We start from the raw sequence: 16279 nt of genomic DNA on the forward strand, positions 1-16279 counted from the left end.
TTGGCTCCAATCCACTGAATCTGCATATCATTTGAGCACGTTAGGCTGTTTGGTTCACTTCCACATCTACATCCCATCCACAGTTTTCCTAAAACCTGCTGCAAAATCAAGGCAAGAGCATAGTGACAATGAAGCGAGTCGATACAAACCCACTGAAGCAACAAATACCAAACTCTCAACGCTGGGTATTTTTACATGCTGCAATTTGCTTATATCACCTTGGCTGAACTTTTATTTGTTGCAAAATCCATGATGCAAAATCCATGATGCTATGCCTGCATTTGATTAGACCTTGGGAAAGGTACAAATAGGATTAGCAACAACCTGGTATTGTAACAGCTATAGCAGAGATGTGCAGCTCAGAGAGTACACACCACCAACACAAGGTTCATAGATAGATGTTGTGCTTCTATAGCAAGATACTGCACTAGATACTGACAATCATCTTGAATTAGCGAGGAGATGACCTTTTGCCACCTTTAAATTTGCCGATGATACCACTGTTGTTGGATGAATAACGGGTAATGATTAGTCAGAATAGAGGAGGTGGGTTGAAAATCTAGTTGAATGGTGGCAGAACAATCACAGTGAGATCCTGGAGCCGACTGTTGACATTAGAAGGAGAAAGCCAAGGAGCCACAATCCCAACATAGTCGACAGATTGATTGTCAGATTGTCAGAGTAAACAACTTCAATTTCCTGAGCGGGCATATCTCCTGGGCAAGATCTATCCTGGGCCCAGCATATTGTTGCAGTGGTCAATAACCTGTACTTCTTTAGATGTTTGAGGCAATGTGGTATATTGATGGATACACTTTTGAATTTCTATAGCTAGAGTGTATATTGACTGGTGGCATCACAGCCTGGTTTGGCACCAAACACAGGTAACTTGTCCAGCATTGAAGGGATCAACAGAAGGCTCTGCCTTATAAAGTGAGCCGGTATCATCAAAGACCCACTTCACTGTGGTCACCTTTTCATTTCACTCCTCCAATTGGGGAGAAAGTGTAGGAGTCTGAAAGTCATGAAGAATAGCTTCTTCTCAACAATAATCAGGCTCCTGAACACCAAGCAACACTAATCTCAGGTGTGAACTTCTAAGGACTGTCTTTGATGCACTAAGGCCTTTGGGCTTTCTTTTGTTGATCTGGCATTGTGACTATGAATTATATATTGTCTGTCTACTGTGGCTCCAGGCTTGTTCTGCTACTGCAGGTTAGCATTTCATTGTTCTCTTGTTGGCAAGTTCGACAATTAAGCAATCTAGACTACTAACTCTTGTCTGATGTCGATATGTGATAGCTACATTTAACCTGCGGACGGATGCCAAAGGCATTGCTACACAATCTCTGACTGATGTCTCACAAGTGCAAGGAACCAATTTAGCACGCATTGTACTCCAGGCCAAAGATCTTATAGCGGAGCAAGATGGGTTACTCTCACGCAAACGTGTAGTCCGCTCATGGGCGGATTCATGGGTGATTATAGGACCCATTTTAGCAACCAGCCCGCCATCTTGCTTCCGGCCGAAGATCGGATCTTTGTTTCCGCAGCGGGGAGAGGGAGTGTGGGGCCCGGGGCAGCGGGGAGAGGGAGTGTGGGGCCCGGGGCAGCGGGGAGAGGGAGTGTGGGGCCCGGGGCACATGGAGGGGGAGTGTGGGGCCCGGGGAGAGGGTGTGGGGCCCGGGGCAGCGGGGAGAGGGAGTGTGGGGCCCGGGACAGCGGGGAGAGGGAGTGTGGGGCCCGGGGAGAGGGTGTGGGGCCCGGGGCAGCGGGGAGAGGGAGTGTGGGGCAGCGGGGAGAGGGTGTGGGGCCAGGGGCAGCGGGGAGAGGGAGTGTGGGGCCTGGGGAGAGGGAGTGTGGGGCCCGGGGAGAGGGAGTGTGGGGCCCGGGGAGAGGGAGTGTGGGGCCCGGGACAGCGGGGAGAGGGAGTGTGGGGCCCGGGGAGAGGGTGTGGGGCCCGGGGCAGCGGGGAGAGGGAGTGTGGGGCAGCGGGGAGAGGGTGTGGGGCCCGGGGCAGCGGGGAGAGGGAGTGTGGGGCCTGGGGAGAGGGAGTGTGGGGCCCGGGGAGAGGGAGTGTGGGGCCCGGGGAGAGGGAGTGTGGGGCCCGGGGAGAGGGAGTGTGGGGCCCGGGGAGAGGGAGTGTGGGGCCCGGGGCCCGGGGAGAGGGAGTGTGGGGCCCGGGGAGAGGGAGTGTGGGGCCCGGGGCACAGGGAGAGGGAGTGTGGGGCCTGGGGCACAGGGAGAGGGGGTGTGGGGCCCGGGGAGAGGGAGTGTGGGGCCCGGGGCAGCGGGGAGAGGGAGTGTGGGGCCTGGGGCACAGGGAGAGGGGGTGTGGGGCCCGGGGAGAGGGAGTGTGGGGCCCGGGGCACAGGGAGAGGGAGTGTGGGGCCCGGGGCACAGGGAGAGGGAGTGTGGGGCCTGGGGAGAGGGAGTGTGGGGCACAGGGAGAGGGAGTGTGGGGCCTGGGGAGAGGGAGTGTGGGGCCCGGGGTAGCGGGGAGAGGGAGTGTGGGGCCCGGGGAGAGGGAGTGTGGGGCCCGGGGAGAGGGAGTGTGGGGCCCGGGGAGAGGGAGTGTGGGGCCCGGGGAGAGGGAGTGTGGGGCCCGGGGCAGCGGGGAGAGGGAGTGTGGGGCCTGGGGCAGTGGGGAGAGGGAGTGTGGGGCCTGGGGAGAGGGAGTGTGGGGCCCGGGGAGAGGGAGTGTGGGGCCCGGGGAGAGGGAGTGTGGGGCCCGGGGCAGCGGGGAGAGGGAGTGTGGGGCCTGGGGAGAGGGAGTGTGGGGCCCGGGGCAGCGGGGAGAGGGGCATAGGAAGGGGGGGAGACATTGTAGTGAGGGGGCAGGCGAGGGAGTGCCGGGGGGGTGGGGGGGAGAGTTGAGGGGTGGGATAAGGCCTAGTGTGTGTGAAGTTGCGGGGAGGTTTACAATGTTTCTTATTTAATGTCCCTTGTCTAGTCTGAAATAAAGTTCATCGTTGGATCAGAAGAAATATAATTGTGTGTGTTATATGATTCTATACATTTATATCACATTCATGTACAGGTGCACAACCTTTTATCCAAAAGCCTTGGGACCAGACACTTTTCGTAATTCGGAATTTGTCGGCCTTCGGAATGGAAATTTTTTAGCGTAGATTTTAATGGCTGGCTCAGTGGTAGAGTGCTCGGCTCATATCCGCAAGGTCGCGAGTTTGCGCCTTGATCCCGGCAGTTCCTCGGTCGCGAGTTTGAGTCTTCAATGTAGTTTTTTCTTGCAGAATAAATGTCTGTATGAAATGCAGTGTGTTGAATGAATTCCTGAATTTGTAAATGTGACCGCAGCATTGAATCACCTCTCGCACTCATGTCACCCTAGCGGGGCTACATGCCCTTAGGCGGCCTAAGGCGACATTTTCACACTCTTATATCCGTGTGCAGCAGAGGCGACGTGCGTTTGGCGCCAAACGTGAGCTTTGGTGAGCTTTGGTGTGCAGACGACATCCTGGAAAAAATGTCCGGTTTCTTCCAGGTAGGCGATATACCCTCCCGGGCAATATACCCTCCACTTCTCTTTTATGAAGTGGATTTAGTTCCCCTTTCTTCCAAGACCGACCGGAGGTTCCGCTGTCACCTCTGCGGGCCGCCCTCGGTGAACGTCCTGTCTCCCTGTCCCTGGGATAGCAGGGGGCGATCAAACAGCACAATACCCCCCTCCCCCTCCAACTCCAGAGGAATCCGCTCCCCGATGGGCCGCTACGGCGACAAGTGGCAGTTCGCCCACAGCCCGAGCTGCGCCACCCCAAGAACAAGACGTACCTGGAGCGGGGCTGGGCTGGAGTTGCTGATCTGGGATCTCCATGCTTGCAGTGGGCCTGGGGGTCGGTGTCCCGATGAGGGGGCTCAGCTCGGGCTGTGGGCGAACTGCCACTTGTCGCCGTAGCGGCCCATCGGGGAGCGGCTTCTGGTGGTCCTGACTTCTCCGGCCAGTTTGCAGTTTTCCTCTGGAGTTGGAACGGGGCTGGGCTGCTGCTGGCTGTGGGTCTCTGGGATCTCCGTGCTTGCAGTGGGCCTGGGGGTCGGTGTCCCGTTGGTCCTGACGTCTCCGGTGACTGGCACTGACCTGCTGGCATTGCCGACGTGAAGACAGTGCAAAGCCCCCGCGCCGGTGCAATGGGCGGGGAGCTGGAGAGGGGAGGGAAGGGGTCACACACATGGCCGGGAAGCAGAGGGGTGTAGGTGGGGTGAAACTGAAGGAAGCGACAATCTGCTGCTGCCTGCCCGCTGAGTTAAAAAGTTCCCACGCAAGACTCACGATACACTGTGTATCGTGAGTCTACTGTGGGAACTTTTTAACTCAGCGGGCAGGCAGCAGCATATTGTCAATTATTAACCCTCCCGCGCAATATACCCTCACCTTCTCTTTTATGAATGGGGATTTAGTTCCCCTTTCTTCGAGGACCGACCGGAGGTTCCGCTGTCACCTCTGCGGGCCGCCCTCGGTGAACGTTTTCAAGGACCTTTCTTCAAGGACCGAAAAAATTTCCGTTATTCGGAGGTTTTCGTTATTTGGATCTTCGGATAAAAGGTTGTGCACCTGTATGTGTGTTTATAAACATTTTATTCTTTAACAAGAATGAACAGAATTATGAACTAACAGAATTATGAATCTAACCCTATATCACACACAAAAACTTTTGCCCCGCAACGTTGATTACACTGCAAGTCGGGTCGGGTCAGGTCAGGTAGGCTCCGGTTACTAAAATGGGCGGGGAAAAATGCCCAGGATCCCCTCCGTAGCGAACTACACGTCAGCCCATTGCATTTAGCAGGAGTAGCCCACCTTGCTCCGCTATAAGATCTTTGCACCAGGCTCAATAAGGTTTTTATGAGTCACAGAGGCATATCACACAGAACAGATCTTTCAGCCCAGTCTGCAATGATCAATGCACTGCTGTTGGAAACCCCACGAGCTATGTCTCACAAATCTGCCAACTGTGAGGGTTTCTACTGTCAATGTGCAGCTGGTATGCGATCACAAGGTAATTTACACAGGTATATGTGCGTAAGGTTGACTAATCGTTTTCCTATTGAGGCACTTTAATGTTCATTACTGTTTCCTGAGATAGATGAAACAAAAACAGGTGAGTTAGGGCATCTGGTCAATGAATGCGAAGGTTCAATTCCTCCTTCATTTGTGGCAGAGACTGCTGTTCTCACATTGACCTCCTCGACCAGCTCAGAATACACAGAACTGGTGGAGCCAGTCATCTTTGTTCCTAAAGGGCCTGTCCCACTTACGCAATCTTGGCTCGCAAATTACGTGACCTTGTGGTCGCTTGAGGCGTACGGGCACCGTATGGCTGCACGGGGCCGGTCCCACTTAGAAGCGCTGAGCTGTGCGGGGCTGGTCCCGACATCGCGCGGGGCTCCGAAATTCTTGCAGTGGCCAAAATCTTCGCGCGCCAATGGCCTGTCGGCACGCAGGCGCATTGCGGTCGTACACAGCGTCTTGACAGCGTACTCCTAGCGCGCGGCATTGCGTGATGACATCACCGCCCGACGCCCAAATTCAGTCGGCCCGCCTCCTGCCCAGCTGATTGATAAGCATGACGCAAATGATGTCACGCGCGTACTTAGCTCGAACTTCGCGTGAACTCCGCTTCCGTTTGGCCGTGCCAAACGCACGCAATCGCATGCAAGTGGGACAAGCCCTTAAGAGATTGACTAAGTAGAGAAGGACATATCTCTGACATCCAGTGACATTCAAAACCTATTAACAATTTATCAATCTTTGCAAGAGATTTGCAAATGATTAGGGTAAGAAATTAACAAATCACAAACACAATTAAAAATATAGATGTGAACTCAATCAATTATTTAAATGACCTAATACATCTCAGCCTCTTGCAGCAATTTCGTTGAACCCCTACACTCAGTGCACCTAGGCCTACGCGATCTCCTGGTTGCTTAAATCCTAATTATGACAGTTAATGCATTGAATATGAATCCTTGACATAAGCAGTATTAGCTTGGATTTTTTGATGTATATCATCATCACAAAGTTCAATGCATCTGCTTCCCATCAATTAATATTGACTGTGTTGGAAGTTTGCGTACAGTGAATGAAATGCAGCAGTCAGACTTCATATCTTCGATGAGAAGGGATCTCATTGAAACATATAAGATTGTTAAGGGCTTGGACACACTAGAGGCAGGAAACATGTTCCCGATGTTGGGGGAGTCCAGAACCAGGGGCCACAGTTTAAGAATAAGGAGTAATCCATTTAGAATGGAGACGAGGAAACACTTTTTCTCACAGAGAGTGGTGAGTCTGTGGAATTCTCTGCCTTAGAGGGCGGTGGAAGCAGGTTCTCTGGATACTTTCAAGAGAGAGCTAGATAGGGCTCTTAAAGATAGCGGAGTCAGGGGATATGGGGAGAAGGCAGGAACGGGATACTGATTGGGGATGATCAGCCATGATCACATTGAATGGCGGTGCTGGCTCGAAGGGCCAAATGGCCTACTCCTGCACCTATTGTCTATTGACACGGCATAGTGGAGTTTCCATTTAAGAAAAGTAAGGAAGATTACCTTAAAGGCTGTGGATACTCCATGAGGTGTTTATACATGAAGATCCCAATGAAATCAAAAGACTGGAGAACACTGTATGAGAACGTACCTCGCACATCGCCTTTCGATGGATGGTCTTTTGTTACACTAAGGCCTTTGGGCTTTTTAAAAAAAATCTGGCATTGTGGTTATTAATGATATATTATCTATGTGTATTGTGGCTCCAGGCTTGTTCTGCTGCTGCTGCAGGCCAGCATTTCAATGTTCTGTTTTTGGAAAATGTGACAACAATGCAATCTTGACTGTTAACTCTTGTCTGAAGAAGGGTCTCAACCCGAAACGTCACTCATCCCCTCTCTCCAGAGATGCTACCTGTCCCTCCGAGTTACTCCAGCTTTGAGTATCTTCCTTTAAACTATCCCTGTCTGACTTCAAATGCCCTCTAATCTTTGACATTTCCACCTTGGGGAAAAAGGGTTTGCTGTACACCCTATCTGTGCCTCTCCTAATTTTATCAACTATTAGGTCTTCCCTCTGATCCTCCAGAGAAACCAACCCTTTTCACACCCTCTAATCTCAGGACATGTTTATGCATAAAGCAAATCTGCTATTCTTGGAATTAGTCTAGGTATCGCAGTCGCTGCCTCAAATAGGCTGGCAGTATCATCAAGGATCCACACCATCCTGGCCACACACTCATCTCCCTGCTACCTTCAGGTAGAAGGTACAGGAGCCTGAAGACTGCAACAACCAGGTTCAGGAATAGCTACTTCCCCACAGCCATCAGGCTATTAAACCTGGCTCGGACAAAACTCTGATTATTAATAACCAATTATCTGTTATTTGCACTTGATCAGTTTATTTATTCATGTGTGTATATATTTATATAATGGTATATGGACACACTGATCTGTTTTGTAGTAAATGCCTACTATGTTCTGTGTGCTGAAGCAAAGCAAGAATTTCATTGTCCTATCGGGGACACATGACAATAAACTCACTTGAACTTGAACCTACCTTCACTGCACTCCCTGTTTGGCAAGCAAATATCATCTATAGGCGAGGGGACCAAAGCGGCACAAAATCCTTTGCTTGTGGCTCACTATTGGTCTACACAAATGCAGTAAGACATCTTTATTACAAATGGATTTGAATGCACGAGTAAAAGCCAATGACAATTGAATTTAGTGAAGCATAGTAGGTTTATGAACAACTCATATTTGAAATATTTCTTGAAACTTGAATAACACAGCAAGTTTGAACATATCTGTTAAATGCAGTTTAATAGCGTGGAGTCCTGGTGTATTTCTATGACTGGAATGGAAATATGTAAATATGTAAATTTGAATAGCCGTTCCCTAAAATTTGGAATTAGATCAAATATCAGCTCTGGTTCAGTTGGAAAAACGTTCACATTGAGTTCAGGGATTGGAGTAACTTGAACACAAAAGCACAGGCTGATGCTCCAGTAGGACTCTCTCAGACGTAGAGTCAGCTGAGGTGTCAACTGGGGACCCTGTCTGGTCTTGCAGGTTGGTGTAAAAGATGACACGGCATAATTGGACGAAGAGCGGGGGAAGTTATTCCAATATCCTATGTCCCAGCCAGTAATTGTTTCCCATTCAATGTTAGTAAAACAAAAAAGAACATTGGGGCATTATCACATTTTTGTTTTGTGGGATTGTTTCCCATATTCTAACAGTGACTACTGCAATCGCAGGAAATCCCTGTGGGATGTCGGGAAATAGAAGTGAATGGCAAGATCGAAGTACATTGAGTTTTCTAAAGGGCCTGTCCCACTACGGCGACCTAATCTGCGAGTTTAGAAGAGTTTGCCCTCCACTCAAACTCGCAGCATGGTCGACACGAGGTCCTATAAGGTGGTTGGAACTCTCCTTCATGCTCGAGGGAACTTCCCGCATACTGACGGCCTCAGCTATGTCGTGGGCATGTTGAAAAATTTTCCGTGAGTAAAATTTGGTCGGCGTGGTTCTTTTGAACTCGTAGTGCAGTGGAGTGGGGTCGCTATTTAGTTACAGGCAGTCGAGGGCAGCCGTAGGCAATCTCCTTCGCTGACCGGGCATTTTGATTGGCTCATTGGAGTTTCAGGACCATGGAAAACCGACCGGTAAGTTAAATGCCACTAAACTTTAGTAAACTTCGTAAACTCCTTCTCCTCCTTTCTCTCTCCTTTCTCTCTCCTTTCTCCCCTCCCCCCCGCGCTCTCTAAAGGACTTACCGTTACTGTGGCAGCCGTTTACCTTCATCTTCATCGGGTAGCCAGCGCTCCTCCGTTTTCCCTGGCCCTCACCTTCGCGATGTGTGTGTGTGTGTGTGTGTGTGGTGTGTGGTGTGTGTGTGTGTGTGTGTGTGTGTGGTGTGTGTGTGTGTGTGTGTGTGTGTGTGTGCGCGCGTGTGTGTGTGCGCGTGCGCGCGTGCGCGTGAGCGTTTGTGCGTGTGAGCGTTTGTGTGTGCGCGTGTGTGCGCACGTGTGTGTGTGTGTGTGTGCGCGTGTGTGCGGGTGTGTGTGTGTGAGTGCGCGTGTTCTGTCGGTGCAGCTCGCGGTTCGGTCGATCCAGCTCGCGGTTTCAACCCGGCTGGTCGATCCATCTCGAGGCTTTCCAGGCGAGTGCCTTTGAGCTTGAAGTCGAAGACACTCTTCTGGACTCGAGGATTAGGTCGCCCAAGTGGAACAGCCCCTTAACACATAAGCTTATCACAAACATAAACATGTTTTTTGCTCTTTTCAGATAAACATATGGAACTTACTGATGCAGTAATTTTTAGAATCTCCACATTTTTTCTCTTCCTAGCTTGGATGTTTTCACTAAGGCTTTGAAATAATTCTTTTAAATCAATTTGGGTTTGTAATCGAGGCAGACCTGTAAATATAAGAAGACAGGTTAAATCATTAAACAATCATAATGGTTGTCATTTTATAAAACTGTAATAAAAAACAAGTATGAAAATACCTCTATCATTAATATTTCGCATATCGACTTGGTATTATTCTAATCTCCATCTCATGTGGAAGTCCCACACATTGAAGAACTTCTATTATATTTATAGGGCACAGGGGCATAGCTAGTAGAGCAGCTACTTTTGGTCCCCTAATTTGCAGAAGGACATTCTTGCTATTGAGGGAGTGCAGCGTATGTTCACAAGGTTAATTCCCGGGATTGCAGGACTGTCATATGCTGAGAGAATGGAGCAGCTGGGCTTGTACACTCTGGAGTTTAGAAGGATGAGAGGAAATCTCATTGAAACATATAAGATTGTTAAGGGTTTGGACACACTAGAGGCAGGAAACATGTTCCCGATGTTGGGGGAGTCCAGAACCAGGGGCCACAGTTTAAGAATAAGGGTTACGCCATCTAGAACGGAGACGAGGAAACACTTTTTCACACAGAGAGTGGTGAGTCTGTGGAATTCTCTACCTCAGAGGGCGGTGGAGGCGGATTCTCTGGATGCTTTCAAGAGAGAGCTAGATAGGGCTCTTAAAAATAGCGGATATGGGGAGAAGGCAGGAACGGGGTACTGATTGGGGATGATCAGCCATGATCACATTGAAAGGCGGTGCTGGCTCGAAGGGCCGAATGGCCTACTCCTGCACCTATTGTCTGTTGTCTATGCCCCTTATCTCCATTATTGGTATCATTTCTAGACAGTACAAAGATGAGTATGATAACAAATTGTAAATAGTCTACAAAGGGATATATATAGTAGATATAAAATATTAAAACAGCTGTAAAATAATAAAGATGTAGATATATAGATTAAAAATTATCAGATAATGTGCAGCAAGATAAGGTTTTCCTTAAAAAATGGTCCCAACCAAAACTCCATCCATTTACCTCCATGGCAGCTGCCTAGATGCTGAGTTCCGCAGCACTTTCCTTTTTACATACAATTTTTCACTTTAGTAGGAAGAATAGAAATATGTTCTTGCCATAGAGGGAGTACAGAGAAGGTTCACCAGACTGATTCCTGGGATGTCAGGACTTTCATATGAAGAAAGACTGGATAGACTCGGCTTGTACTCGCTAGAATTTAGAAGATTGAGGGGGGATCTTATAGAAACGTACAACATTCTTACGGGGTTGGACAGGCTAGATGCAGGAAGATTGTTCCCGATGTTGGGGAAGTCCAGGACAAGGGCTCACAGTTTAAGGATAATGGGGAAATCTTTTAGGACCGAGATGAGGAAAACATTTTTCACACAGAGAATGGTGAATCTGTGGAATTTTCTGCCACAGAAGGTAGTTGAGGCCAGTTGATTGGCTATATTTAAGAGGGAGTTAGATGTGGCCCTTGTGGCTAAGGGATCAGGGGGTATGGAGAGAAGGCAGGAACAGGATACTGAGTTGGATGATCAGCCATGATCATATTGAATGGCGGTGCAGGCTCGAAGGGCCGGATGGCCTACTCCTGCACCTATTTTCTATGTTTCTATGTAAAACTGGGAGAATGTGGCGTTGTTACATTGGCTCATGGAGGTTTTGAGATCCTTGGACTGTGTCCTTTGTTGTGTGAATGACATTGCCCGCCCATTGAAGTCAGCTGACTGTCATAGCAGCCTTGATGTTGGCCAGGGAGAGATTGCTGGCAACAGTTTATGCTTGTTTGTCAAGTCGAGGAAAATGTTGTGGAAACAGAATTGGAGGAGAACAAGGAATGCTACTGGTTAGGAAACCACGACCACTTTGTGCTGTGTGTGAGGTCTTGATCTTCAAACGTTCTTTTCCTCAAGGGCTGGACTGGCAATAGTGAATTTCAGCGCTGATATCTATCTTCACTTGGTGATGACTCCAAGCTAGGGAAAGCTATTCACCTTTTGTAGAGACTTCGTGGGTTTTATTTTGTGGGGGACAGGGTTATGTTGTGAGGGCATAGAAAAAATAGGTGCAGGTGGAGGTCATTCGGCCTTTCGAGCCAGCACCGCCATTCATTGTGATCATGGCTGATCGTCCCCAATCAATAACCCGTGCCTGCCTTTTCCCCATATCCTTTGACTACATTAGCCCCTAGAACTCTATCTAACTCTCTCTTAAATCCATCCAGTGATTTGGCCTCCACTGCCCTCTGTGGCAGGGAATTCCATAAATTCACAACTCTCTGGGTGAAAAAGTTTTTTCTCACCTCAGTCTTAAATGACCTCCCCTTTATTCTAAGACTGTGGCCCCTGGTTCTGGACTCGCCCAACATTGGGAACATTTTTCCTGCATCTAGCTTGTCCAGTCCTTTTATAATTTTATATGTTTCTATAAGATCCCCCTCATCCTTTAAACTCCAGTGAATGCAAGCCTAGTCCTTTCAATCTTTCCTCATATGACAGTCCCGCCATCCCAGGGATCAATCTAGTTGGCACAGGATTTTTATTTTGATGATGTTTCCCTCATCATCATGAATTTAACCCACAACTTAAATGCATGCTCTTCCTGCTCGTTAAGAATGCATTGGAAAACTTTGTGTAGGTGGCATCATCTTATCTTAATTTGCATCCTCCTTCATTTTTTCGAGTGCAAAAGGAGTTTAAAGAACTTCTATTTCTAGCACATACATTTGGTTGAATCAATGATGTGACACCATCAAAAGCATCTACAAATAATTGTAGGTAGACAAAAATGCTGGAGAAACTCAGCGGGTGAAGCAACGTCTGTGGAGTGAAGGAATAGGTGACGTTTCGGATCGAGATTAGCTGGGCAATATGGACATCAATGCACGCCCTCATTCCCATTCCCATTGAGGAAATCTGCAGTCAGCACTACAAGGCTACAATAGCCTATTGACATTATCATCGTTACTTTTTTGCATATCTTTCATTCGTTGTTCTTTATCTCTCTATATCATCGTCTATATCTCTCCTTTCCCTTTTCCCTAACTAGTCTGCAGAAGGGTCTCGACCTGAAACGTCACCCATTCCTTCTCTCCAGAGATGCTGCCTGCCCCTCCGAGTTACTCCAGCTTTTTGTGTCTATCTACTAGTAATTGCTTCCATGACCCACCACAGCCAGCTTGTGTACAGTAAAAATGATCCTTCTTTTGAACTATAGATTGTTCCATTGGAACTACTTCCATCCACTTGAAATGAGCCCCCATGATCATATTCATTTTCCTTGGCCTTCATGCTTTGAATGCTTTCAAGTTCATCAGGTTGTACAGGGCCCTGGTGAGACCACACCTGGAATATTGCGTGCAATTTTGGTCTCCTAATTTGAGGAAGGACATTATTGTTATTTAGGGAGTGCATCGTGGGCTCACCAGGTTAATTCTCGGGATGGAGGAACTGACATATATGGGCTTGTATTCACTGGAATTTAGAAGGATGAGAGGCAATCTTATAGAAACATAAAATTCTTGAAAGATTGGACAGGGTAGATGTAGGGAAAATGTTCCCGATGTTGGGGGAATCCAGAACCACGGGTCACAGTTTAAGAATAAGGGGTAGGCCATTTACGACTGAGATGAGGAAACTGTTTTTCACCGAGAGAGTTGTGAATCTGTGGACTTCTCTGCCACAGAAGGCAGTGGAGGCCAATTCACTGGATGTGTTCAAGAGAGTTAGTGGGCTAAAGAAATCAAGGGATATGGGGAAAAAAGCAGGAATGGGGTACTGATTTCAGATGATCAGCCATGATCATATTGAATGGCGGTGCTAGCACGAAGGGCCGAATGGCCTACTCCTGCACCTATTTTCCTATGTTTCTATGTCCATACAACATCTCGGGTTCTTGTCAAGAACTGCTGACATGGACACACATTTATGATTTTACTTTCCCTCGAATCCAGTTTAATCTTTGACAGGCAGGTTTGGTTTTAACAAATTAGAATCCTGGCCTGGGACAATTAGATGTGATAGGCTTTTGTTTCATTCCCATTATTTCTTCCCCAAACATGCCTTTATCATTTGGATTCTTTCTCCTGTGCACATATGAAGAAATGAGGATGATTCCTTTAACTGGGGTGGCACAGTGACACAGATGGTAGAGCTGCTGCCTCATAACACCAGAGACATGGGTTTGATCCTGACCTCAGCTGCTGGCTGTGTGGAGTTTGCATGTTCTCTCTCTGACTGTGGGTGCTCCAGTTTCCTTGCACATCCGAAAGACATGCAGGTTTGCAGGTTAATTGGCCTCTGTAAATGTCAGCTATTGTGTAAGTGAGTGGATGAAAAACTAGGATAACATAGAACCAGTGTGAAGAGGCGATCATTGGTCGGTGTGGACTCAGTGAGCTGAAGGGCCTGTTACCATGTTATATCTTTCAACCAATCATTCTACAAAATTCTTAAGGGGTTGGACAGGCTAGATGCAGGAAGATTGTTCCCGATGTTGGGGAAGTCTAGAACAAGGGGTCACACGGTTTAAGGATAAAGGGGGAAATCTTTTAGGACTGAGATGAGAAAAACATTTTTCACACAGAGAGTGGTGAATCTGTGGAATTCTCTGCCACAGAAGGTCGTTGAGGCCAGTTCATTGGCTATATTTAAGAGGGAGTTAGATGTGGCCCTTGTGGCTAAAGGGATCAGGGGGTATGGAGAGAAGGTAGGTACAGGATACTGAGTTGGATGATCAGCCATGATCATATCGAATGGCGGTGCAGGCTCGAAGGGCTGAATGGCCTACTCCTGCACCTATTTTCTATGTTTCTATGTTTCTATTCCACTGTACCATATGGAACAATCACTTCACCTTCTTTTCATACCAATGATATTGCAACATTAACTGCAATATTAATTGATGCGGTCTTATTTTCAATGTATGCTGATGTACTGAAAGGCTCACAAGGCATCTGAATTAACATCCGATCAATCTGGTCATTGCTGTCTTCAACTATTTCATACTCTTTACTCTTCCTCTTAGGCTTGTTTTTTTCTTTGTTTTGTATTGCTTTCAGGGCAAATTGTTGACTGTAGTCTTTTGAAACCATAATTGAGGTGAATTTTTACGTCTGCATTTATCAGTCCAATGTTGTGAGTTACTGCTACAAAGAACTCCCTTTCTGTAGTTCTTCCCCTTTCTCAAAGATGTAATATAACAGGGTCCTAACTTATTAATACTCCAAGCCTTTGGTACATACTGATGCTATTGCATTGTTTGCTTGATTGGTCTTTATAGACTGATCAATGTCCAGAGCCTGCTAAAAGCTCAGTTGCTTCTCACTGACTGGATGACAAGTCAATTATATAAATTGTAAAAGGCTGTGGCTCCATCATCAATGTATTACAACTTGCCAGGCAGTAATGACCCATTTACCCTCCTCCCCATTTCCTTTAGCCATTCAACTTTCTGTCTCCACTAATATGTAACCTCCTGCACCATTAGCTTTTATTTCCACCACAACCTTTGACATGGCACCTTATCAAATTGTTCCTAGTACATCGTCTAATCTGCCTTTAACTACAGTTTACGTTACTTCAAAGATCTCCAAGAAATTAGTCAGATTATTTTACTTTCCCAAAACTGTTGCCCTCTCTGATTACATTAACCTGTTTATAAAAAGTGTACTGCTTGAACAATAACTGCTGGCCTCTCCACTGGCTCCCTGTGCGGTCCCAAATAAATTTCAAGATCCTCCTTTATGTCTACAAAGCCCTTAATGGGCTTGCCCCCACCTACATCAAGAGTCTGCTTACCCACCACACCATCTCCTAGACTGTGGAACAGTATCCCTCTTCCCATCAGCCCCCTCCATCGACTCCTTTAAGTCGAGACTTAAAACTCATCTTTACTCTCAAGCTCTGAGGGAGGGCTATATGTATGTAATGATGTATGTACTTAATCTATGAACCACTGTTGTATAACGTTAGTACCTCCACGTGTAACGTGTAAAGCACTTTGGTCAACGAGAGTTGTTTTTTAAAATGTGCTATTGAAATAAAAGTGACTTGACTTGACTGGTATTTCCCCTATGGCCGATGGTAAGCTAGCCAGCTTGTGGTTTACTGCCTTCCATCTCAACTAGCTTTTGAATACATTTGCTTTTGCAATCTAGAGGAACCGAGGGAAATTTGAAAAACCGGAAATCACTAATTCATACGGAGGAACTCTGCTGGGCACTGTATCAGGGTGGTCCAAGTGTACAGCCGGTAGAGGTGTTTGCCCATTCCTGATCTCTGATGCTACTACCTCTGTGGATTTTGCATATTCTCCCCGTGATTCCAGGTGGTCTAGTTTCCTTCCACATCCCAAAGATTGGATGGATTGGCCACTGTAACCTGCACCTAATGTGTAGTTTAGTGTATTATTGTCAAGTGTACTGAGGTGCAGTGAAAGGTTTTTGATTGCGTGCTATCCAGTCAATGAAAAGACTATACATGATTACAATCAAGCCGTCCAGTGTAAGATAAGGATAAGTGTACAGATAAAGGAGTTTTATTCATGTGAGTGGGAGAAACTGTGGATTTGATGAGAACGAGCACAGAATAACATAGATCAGTATATAATCAGTGTAAAATGGGAGCTTGATGGCCAATGTGGACTTGGTCGGCCAAAGAGAATGATCAATGACTCTCTAACATTCCATAATGTATGTTTTTAATCACTGATGATGCAGAGCTCTTATGTCACTTGGTGCCTCCTCTGATGAAGTTTAAAGAAGGCTATTGAGCAGATGTTTAAGGAAGAACTGTAGATGCTGGAAAATCGAAGGTAGACAAAAATGCTGGAGAAACTCAGCGGGTGCAGCAGCATCTATGGAGCAAAGGAAATAGGCAACGTTTCCGGTCGAGACC

At 47.3% G+C, this 16279-nt stretch overlaps 1 protein-coding gene across 3 annotated transcripts in view; it reads right to left on the bottom strand.

Annotated features, from left to right (window-relative positions):
- Positions 1–16279, bottom strand: part of inpp4b (inositol polyphosphate-4-phosphatase type II B) — a 589015-nt gene that overhangs the window by 33795 nt on the left and 538941 nt on the right. For all 3 annotated transcript variants that reach the window (XM_033050984.1, XM_033050903.1, XM_033012170.1), the window contains one exon: positions 9316–9428. In XM_033050984.1, coding sequence (XP_032906875.1) covers positions 9316–9428 — 113 coding nt within the window. The remainder of the gene's footprint in view (positions 1–9315; positions 9429–16279) is intronic.

The sequence above is a fragment of the Amblyraja radiata genome, chromosome 1, assembly GCF_010909765.2.
Source record: "Amblyraja radiata isolate CabotCenter1 chromosome 1, sAmbRad1.1.pri, whole genome shotgun sequence".
In the NCBI taxonomy this organism is placed as follows: domain Eukaryota; kingdom Metazoa; phylum Chordata; class Chondrichthyes; order Rajiformes; family Rajidae; genus Amblyraja; species Amblyraja radiata.